General features: G+C 41.2%; 1 protein-coding gene across 1 annotated transcript; it reads right to left on the bottom strand.

Annotated features, from left to right (window-relative positions):
- Window positions 1-211: 211 nt before the first annotated feature.
- Window positions 212-3,202, bottom strand: pou3f3a (POU class 3 homeobox 3a). Its single transcript, XM_042319882.1, has one exon. The coding sequence runs from the start codon at window positions 2,491-2,493 to the stop codon at window positions 1,201-1,203; it is 1,293 nt and encodes a 430-aa protein (XP_042175816.1). The 5' UTR covers window positions 2,494-3,202; the 3' UTR covers window positions 212-1,200.
- Between the last annotated feature and the right edge of the window lie 6,676 nt (window positions 3,203-9,878).

The following is a 9,878-nucleotide window of genomic DNA, read 5'->3' as shown; positions in this document are numbered from 1 at the left end:
CTATAGTGGATTAATTCAATGAAGTTTAACTTTTTTAGGTTGGTATGTTGGGTGGCAAGTTTTCTTCTCACATCAGTAGGTCAGGATGAGCAGCACCGCCCGCCCTACAAGACAGGGTCTCGATTAGGCCTTTGTCGAATGTTTTGCACATCAGATCTTCAAAGTTGGCCTATAGTACTTTTGGTGTGCTGACATTGAAAACACAATGGTATCCGTTATGACCAATTTATTGTTCTCAATAATCCTTCATGAAATAACCACTTAAAATATATTAAGCTACTGTCAAAATCATCACATAGAAGTATACAAGGCTATAACAAACAACAATGACGTCAGCTTTTGGGAATTCGTGCTCCTTTGAACATAACATGTAGGCAGGCATAGGCCTATCATCATCACTGCAATAACAGTCTAATCATAACAAACTTGAATAAAAGGGTTAAGTTAGCAATACCACATAATACAAAGTTGAGGGTAAATAAAGTATTGCTCATTATAGTACATGAATTATATGGTAGCATTAGAACAGAAGGTCAGCATGGTGAAAAAGATTCAGATTCTTAAAAATATTCTATCATAACTTGTTTGTAAAAACAAAACAAAAGCATATAATTGGGAATGTAATGTGACCCCCTTCAACTGCAGAAGGGAACATTTCCAATAACAATTAGTGCTGCAAAAAAAAAGTGTCGTTGATTTAGTTTGTTCTAAAATAGGCCCACACAATATGAAAAATTACAAAATAACAAGGGCGATCATGGGGAGATGTTAAAGCGTATCGTTGTCTTTCACATGGGGCCAAAGATGGGGCAGAGAACTGAAACAATAATTTTGGTTCAAAATAAAATAAAAGGGAAAGATATAGTTTGTGAAACACACACACACGCACACACACTTTATTGTAATATATAACAGGCTAAAAACGGATTAAGATTGTCCATTCGACAATGTGTTGCCTAATATCGCATGTTTTAATTTCTAACTTTCCTAAGAGAAAATACCAGACACACCGTTGGTCAGGATGGAGTAATGTGGATGGGTAAGATTTTTGTTTTGTTTCATTGTTTCATGTAGGCCTAAAAGTAACTGTTCCCGCTTGGCACACGTAAAATATAATTTATCTTGCTAGTATTTTCTCAGCCCTGACAGTGTCTTATTTCAGCCCTCCAAAATATTATTGTTCGGTGTTCTGTTTATTTCTCACGTATCGCTGAACATTCGCTTGCAGTCCATGGAAGGTGACGGTGTGCCTGCGCTCATGTTGTCGACCGGAGAGTACTCGTCCTCCGGGCTGTGTGGCAGCCCCGGCGGCGTCATCCTCTTCTCCTTCTGCCTGCGGTTGCAGAACCAGACCCGGACCACCTCCTTCTCCAGCTGCAGACTGTCCGCCAGAGAGGTGATCTCCTGGGCTGCTGGTTTGGGGCTTTTGAGGAAGTGGCTCTCCAAAGCTCCTTTGACGCTCACCTCGATGGACGTGCGCTTTTTCCTCTTCCTGCCCTGCGCCGCGATCTTATCGATGCTGGTGGGGCTACCGGTGGTCGAGTCAGCTTCCTCCAGCCATTTGTTGAGCAGCGGCTTCAGCTTGCACATGTTCTTGAAGCTCAGCTGCAGGGCCTCGAACCTGCATATCGTGGTCTGTGAGAAGACGTTTCCGTACAGGGTGCCCAGCGCCAATCCCACGTCCGCTTGTGTAAAGCCCAGTTTGATCCTGCGCTGTTTGAACTGTTTGGCGAAGTGCTCCAGGTCGTCCGAGGTTGGCGTATCCTCGTCGGACTGAGCGTCATGGCTCACCCCGACGTGGTGCTGCGGATGATGTGGATGCTGGTGGTGGTGGTGGTGATGGTGATGATGGTGGCTGCCGTGGTCGAGATCAGGGGATTCCCCCCTCACCATCCCCGGGTGCATTAGGCTTCTACTACCCGGTGAGCTGAGCATCCCGTTAACCGTGAATCCCCCGGGCTGGGAGTAAATCAGCGACTGTTGCTGCTGCTGTCCTTCGGAGATGCTGGATATGTGAGCGGCTGAGGTGCCTCCCCAGGCTCCTGGGTGTGCCTGGTGGGAGCCCAGATGCGAAGACCTGTGGTGTAGAGCGGAGCCCGAGTGCAGGTCCTCTCTGCCGGAGTTTCTCTTCACGTCCTGCAGCTGCGGGCTGTCTGGCATTCCCACCGGGCCGGGAGACCAGGGAGAACCGGCTTCGGCAGCTGCCACTGCGGCTGCTGCAGCGGCGGCGTGTGGCAGCGATGTCACCCACTGGTGGGCATGACTTAACATGTGTCCCCCGTTGCTCGTCGCAATAGTGCCCTGCATAAAGTCACTCTGCACCATCTTCACCGAAGAGTCCCCTCTGTATCCGTCCGACACCGAGGTGACAGCGGTGCTCCCCGGCTGCATGTCACCGACCCCCCGGTCTGAGTGCACGATGGAGCCGGTGGACAGGATCCTATTGCTGGCCAGGTATGGACTGGAGGTGGCTGTTGCCATTCCCCAAACCATAAAGCCTGTGATTGATCTCCCTCTTCCCTCGTTGGATCAATTTATCTTCTCAAACAGAGTGCTCTAAATCCAATAAAAATGTTTAAAAATTTTGAGAAAGCGTGTTGAATGTTATACTATGCCATAAAATGGAGATAAAAAAATGCCAACTAATCCATCGAAAAGATTAACAAAAATGCAAATGAAAGTTGATGTTTTAGTTTATCTATTAGTAGGCCTATGAACATGTATTCACGTTCCACCAGTTTAAAGGCAGCGATTGGCGAATAGAAAATTATCTTTATGCATTCCGTAGGATTTTTATTTTATTTTTAAGAATTAAAATATGAAAAGTTTTGGTTTTCTGCTGGACGTATATATTCAGTAAACTCCCACAAAAGGACGCTCTCTTCTAGGATCCGTATCGAAGGAGGCTTGTCGGAAAAACACCACTCTTCTCCGCATCTGCTCTTCGAATCTGAAGTGTTGGAAGCTACACAATTCCAAATGACACAACGGTCTACATAAATGATTTTATCTATTTTCTTCCTTCACTCTTTTTCTCCTTCCATCTGACACTTCTACCCGTTCCTCTCTGGAAGCGAGTGTTTACCCTGTACCATGCGTGCGCACGCCTTTCCCATCTTCCCCCAATTACCAGCGGAAGTAGAGAGCAGGACTCCTGTTGATTGGACGATACACAAAGAGGGGTTGACACGTCTTGAGAGCTGTGCTGCCTCGGGTGCTCTAGGTAAGGTTCCCTTTTCTGAAGAAAATACATTACAGACTCATTGATTAGATGATAATATAGGCTAATATATAATATTGACATTGCAATTAGGCTATCATAGCGTACCCTACATTATTATTAATATTTAAAGTAATATTTACCTAATGATATTAGTATTGTAGCATTTAGAACACAATAACAAAATTGTAATTAGCCTAATCAAGAAACAATCAAATGAAATGACCCCAATATCATGGGGATTGAAGAGAAACTCTCCATTCTAACGGAGAGAGAGAAGCCCCATGCAAACAAGGCCAAATTGTGCAGTCCTTTGGGGATTGGAGGGAAACACTGACTCTTGCCATTCTCGCCAGTCAGGGATCTCATGTCAGGCCCAAACAGCGCAACAGATCTATGTTGTTCATCCTCTGTCTAATAGCGCAGAGCGGAGGGGGCTGTGTCAAGGGTATAAGGTCGGCTCTGGATAAACACCCAGGGGTTCTGTACGCCACTTGCATCTTAATGCCCTCTCTTTTTTGTACTGAGGCAGGACCCACTGGGCGTGACGCACGGGCGAGTGCGGGTGAGGGTGCAATATTTACATTTACACAGGATCGAGGTAAGCCAGCATGTAGAGTCCTTTAGTTTTTTCAATCTCCGGGAGAAATGTTATTTTAATAGTATGTTTCCAGAGTGTGTGCGAGTGACGGTAAGCTAAATCATAACCTTTCTAATATTTCTAACCACAAAATTTTCCCAGTCTTAGAAACCGAAACTCTCAACACAGGGAGCTTTCTTTGAATTGAAAGAAGAGAAATTGCACCCAACCAGGTGCAGGCTAATACATTTGCAGCCAAAACTGAAGTTTTCCTTCCCGGAACATTTCTCTTGGATCTGATTCAAAAATGTTGGGGGAGGAGAAAGAAAAAGTGAACATTTGTGTGTAGCCTTCATAGGCTATAAGGATACACTTTTAGAAAAAAAGGTTCCTTATAGAACAAAAAGAGTTCTATTTTACAGGGTTCTTTTTTCAGAACTCTAGAGGTTCTTCACTGAACCAAAATGTTTCCATATAGAACCCTGCATGGTGCCATAAGGTGCCAACGACAGAGGAATGTTTTGAGGATGTGAACCCAGCAGCCCTCCATTTGTCAGATCAATTGCGACCATTTTTTTTTCTAGCGCCTGGCCCAGGATTCGAACCGGCTGCCTTTCATCCACAGGTCCAACTCCTGCCACAGGTCCAAATCCTTTGCTGCTGGGCTACATACTGCCAGTACAGTCTGGGTTCAAGAGATAAAAAAGAGCAACAATATGAGTTAATCTTCAGAAATGTACATGAGTTAATCTTCAAAAAGACAAAGCGCTATGCAGACACATAGCCTAATTATTATGATGTAGAAAAACAACTTACATGCAGTTGTCGTCAGCAGCAGCAGAAAAATAAATCCTCTGCCTCTGATGGTTCAGTGTTACTGCCAGTCTGAGTAAAACATAGATAGTGTGTTAAAAGTCATGTAATGATTAACTAGGCTATTGAATCACCAATATTTATTATAAATGTATACAGTAGACTACTTCCTCTGTCAGCAACAGCCTTCTAATGGCTTCATGAAACAGTCCCCTTAATTGACTCCACAGTTATACTGAAATAAAATTAACAATTAGCTAATTGCCAATGTCAGGTTGGGTCTGTAGCTGTATTTGGCATATCCAATAAAAAAAAATGTTTATTTGAAAGGGTTAGCTGGTAAAATTGCCAAATTAAAGTTGCCTATCTTTTTCTGTTTAGCTAGCTAGGCAAGTTAACAAACAAGCTCAAATTCTAATAACACAAGCCTAAATAAGTTCAGGAGCAGACATTGAATATCCCTTTGAGCATGGTGCAGTTAGTAATTATACTTTGAATTGTGTATCAATACACCCAGTCACAGGCACCCTTCATAAGATACAGGCGCCCTTCATAACTCAGTTGCTGGAGAGGAAGGAAACAGCTCCGGGATTTCACCATGAGGCCATTGGTGATTTTAAAATGGTTACAGAGTTTAATGGCTGTGATAGGAGAAAACTGAGGATGGATCAACAACATCGCAGTTACTCCACAATACTAACATAAATGACAGAGTGAAAATAAGGAAGCCTGTACAGAATAAAAATAGTTATTCCAAAACATGCATACTGTTTGCAATAAGGCACTAAAGTAATACTGCAAAAAATGTGACAAAGATATTAACTTTTTGTCCTGAATACAAAGCGTTATGTTTGGGGCAAATCCAACACAACACATCACTGAGTACCACTCTTCATATTTTCTAGTATGGTGGTGGCTGCATCATGTTATGGGTATGCTTGTCATCAGCAAGGACTAGGGAGTTTTTTAGGATAAAATGAAACGTAATAGAGCTTAGCACAAGAAAAATCCTAGAGGAAAACTTGGTTCAGTCTACTTTCCATCAGACACTGGGAAACAAATTCACCATTCAACAGGAATATTACCCCAAACACAAGGCCAAATATACACTGTGGCTTACCAAGACGACATTGAATGTTCCTGAGTGGCCTAGTTACAGTTTTGACTTAAATCGGATTTAAAATGTATGGCATGACTTGAAAATGGCTGTCTAGCAATAATCAACAACCAACTTGACAGAGGTTAAATATTTTTTTGTAAGAATAATGTACAAATATTGTACAATCCAGGTACCCAGAAAGACTCATAGCTGTAAACGTTGCCAAAGGTGATTATAACATGTAGCCTATTGACTCAGGGGGTTGAATACTTATATAATCAAGATATATTAGTGTTTTATTTCAAATAAAATGTTGGCATTTTTTCTTCCACTTTGACATTACAGAGTATTTTGTGTAGATAGTAAAAAAACACACACAATTCAATCCATTTTAATCCCACTTTGTAACACAACAAAATGTGGAAGTCACGGGATGTGGATACTTTCTGAAGCCACTGCAGAACCCGTTCTCCTCCAAAGAACCAAGGGGTTCTATATAGAACCCCAAATAACCAATTTTTGTAAGAGTGTACCCTTGCATGCCAGAGCTTTGCATAAGTTCGATTTGTGCACTCAAGTTAGGCCTTAAACTTGAAAAAAAACTGCCATCTGTTCTATTGTATTGTATTGTGTTCTATTAATTTACTGTTAAATTGTATTCCAGGACAAACTGTCAGAATTATGGTGCATGTAGGCTAAACGGAATCCAATGCACAATACAACCGAGCACTTTTCCCCCTTCTCCTATTCAAATCACCATGGTAACCGGGTAGGGGTGTTTAGTATGTCTTCCCATCAATGGGGCGAGCTGCCCTCCCTACGCGAGGGCATTCAGTTTTAACCCGCGAGAAACGCAGCAGTATCAGAATAGGAACCCACAGGCGACACGAGAATTCAATGCATGGAAGAAGACAAAAATATAAGTATTTCAAGTCATCAAAGTTGGTTTTCAATCGAGAGCTATTAAATGGACCTGGATTGCACAAATCCCCATAACCCAGGATGGGGTCCTTATAGACTAGACCTAGGCCTACATGTGGCGGCGGAATGTTCGGTATTCCGTTGAATCAAATTACATGGCAGGTATGCTTTTTATGTATATATATAATTTACAAAATAAATAACTAATAATAAACATAATAAATGAACGAACAATTTCAACATGGAGGTGTAGGCTATTTTAACCCTATAAAAACGACATCAAACCAACAGACTAATGTAACAATAAAATAATAGTTAAGCAAATAACAATATTGATGATTACAATAACAATAATGATTTATACTAATATTATTAATAATAAGAACAATTCTTTATTTATTAGGCTGCAACAAAAACGGTTATATTTACTGTAAGCTTATGTAATATTAGAATTTAATAGTTAAGCTATATATATATATATATATAGAGAGAGAGAGTTTATTGCGTGTTTATAGCTAGTATAGAACTACGACAAAGTTTTTTGGTCGTATTACAGTGTCCTGCAGGATCAATACAATTTGAGAATTTTGTCATCTTATGTCCCCCCCCCACCCCCTCATGACCTCATGAAAAGTTTATTATTGCTACTATTAGGCCGTCATCACAAACAGGAAGGCATTCCATGGTAAAAGTCAATCATCCAAGCGAAATGCAACTATAATGTCCGGATATCATTACATTGTTTATCTAATTACCGACGAGCAAACGGGTACATTTTACTACACTTAAGGAACGCGTAATTTACTGCGCTCACCTCATTCACACATCACTTTAGCTTATCATGGTTTATGTATTCATAAACCGCCCTCAGAAGCACGGGGATCATTTATTTAATGCTACCATAACTTCCACCGGTACACGCTTAGAAAAAAAGGTGCTATCTGGAACCTTAAAAGGTTATTGGGCTGTCCACAAAGGAGAACCCAAGTAGAACAATTTTGGTTCCATGTAGAACCCTTTCCACAGAGGGTTTTTACATGGAACCCAAAAGGGTTATTCAAAGAGTTCTCCTATTATGGGCACAGCCAAATAACCATTTTGAAAACCTTTTTTCTGAGGTTGTAGATATGCTTTGTCCTAATGTATAGTAGCATTCCTTACGAAAAACCATATTAATTTAAAATGTCATCACATGTGAAGTCTTCCAAACGCACATGTTTTCATGTGATCACATGTTATGTGAAGTTAATGTGATAACAGATGACATGTACAAACGGCTATCTGGAACTCATCTGAGAGTTCTGCTTCTGAGCCCTCACCCGCTATGTAGGCCTACTAAATGCTCGTAGATGTAGGACTACTTAATGCTTGGAGATGTAGGCCTACTTAATGCTTGTAGATGTAGGACTACTTAATGCTTGTAGATGTAATGTAGGCCTACTTAATGCTTGTAGATGTATGCCTACTTAATTATTGTAGATGCAGGCCTACTTAATGCTTGGAGATGTAGGCTGCTTGTTTGTAGATGTAGGTCTACTTAATGCTTGTAGATGTAGGCCTACTAAATGCTTGTAGATGTAGGACTACTTAATGCTTGTAGATGTAATGTAGGTCTACTTAATGCTTGTAGATGTAGCCCTACTTAATTATTGTAGATGTAATGTAGGCCTACTTAATGCTTGTAGATGTAGCCCTACTTAATGTTTGTAGATGTAGGCCTACTTAATTATTGTAGATGTAGGCCTACTTAATGCTTGGAGATGTAGGCTGCTTGTTTGTAGATGTAGGCCTACTTAATGCTTGTAGATGTAGGCCTACTTAATGCTTGTAGATGTAGGCCTACTTAATGCTTGTAGATGTAGGCCTACTTAATGCTTGTTTGTAGATGTATGCCTAGCTAATGCTTGCTTGTAGATGTAGGCCAACTTAATGCTTGTAGATGTAGGCCTACTTAAGGCTTGTAGATGTAGGCCTACTTAATGTTTGTAGATGTAGGCCTACTTAATTCTTGTAGATGTAGTACTACGTAATGCTTGTAGATGTAGGACTACTTAATGCTTGGAAATGTAGACCTACTTAATGCTTGTAGATGTATGCCTACTTAATGATTGGAGATGCAGGCCTACTTAATGCTTGGAGATGTAGGCTGCTTGTTTGTAGATGTATGTCTACTTAATGCTTGTAGATGTAGGCCTACTAAATGCTTGTAGATGTAGGACTACTTAATGCTTGTAGATGTAATGTAGGTCTACTTAATGCTTGTAGATGTAGCCCTACTTAATTCTTGTAGATGTAATGTAGGCCTACTTAATGCTTGTAGATGTAGCCCTACTTAATGTTTGTAGATGTAGGCCTACTTAATTCTTGTAGATGTAGGCCTACTTAATGCATGTAGATGTAGGCCTACTTAATGCTTGTAGATGTAGGCCTACTTAATGCTTGTTTGTAGATGTAGGCCGACTTAATGCTTGTAGATGTAGGCCTACTTAAGGCTTGCAGATGTAGGTCTACTTAATGCTTGTAGATGTAGGCCTACTTAATGCTTGTAGATGTAGGCCTACTTAAGGCTTGTAGATGTAGGTCTACTTAATGCTTGTAGATGTAGGCCTACTTAATGCTTGTAGATGTAGGCTTACTTCATGCTTGTTTCTAGATGTTCTGACTCGCTACATGCTATCTGTCAGGAACAGTCCAAGACTTGTATTTTTCTTCATCACCACCACACATAATTAACACACACATGCAGGATCTTCGGTTACAATAGGAATGTACTTTTTTCTTAGATGTACGCACAATCTTCCAGGCCAAAACTTTCCTCTTCCTCGGACTAAAACACTCTGACATGGGGTGGGAGGGGTCCAAGTCCAGATGTGCATGTGGGCACACTGATTGGCTGAAGCTAAAGGGCTTTGATGGACAGCTGAGATGGTGACATTGCTTTGGCAATGTTAACACGTTTCCCATGACAATAAAGGCCCTTGAATTGAAATGAATTGAATTGAAATATCACGCTATCGGGACCGCGGGGGAACTAAGGCGACTGTGATGGAAGGTTAGGTCACAGAGTTTCTTAACCCAGAGACGCAACATCGCGATTCTCTTGCGCTTGGGAAGCAGACCCTACAGACCAGACAGGGGTTTGATAAATCAATGAGAGAAGTGAAGACACCTTCTTTGCTATTCATTTTCTCTAAATCTAAAGGCACAACCTAGATCTGAGACACTGTCTAAAGTGGATCTGACAG

Source organism: Oncorhynchus tshawytscha, linkage group LG03 (assembly GCF_018296145.1).
Source record: "Oncorhynchus tshawytscha isolate Ot180627B linkage group LG03, Otsh_v2.0, whole genome shotgun sequence".
Classification (NCBI taxonomy): domain Eukaryota; kingdom Metazoa; phylum Chordata; class Actinopteri; order Salmoniformes; family Salmonidae; genus Oncorhynchus; species Oncorhynchus tshawytscha.
Note: the sequence above shows the minus strand (reverse complement) of the source record. Positions and strands in the feature narration are given on the sequence as shown.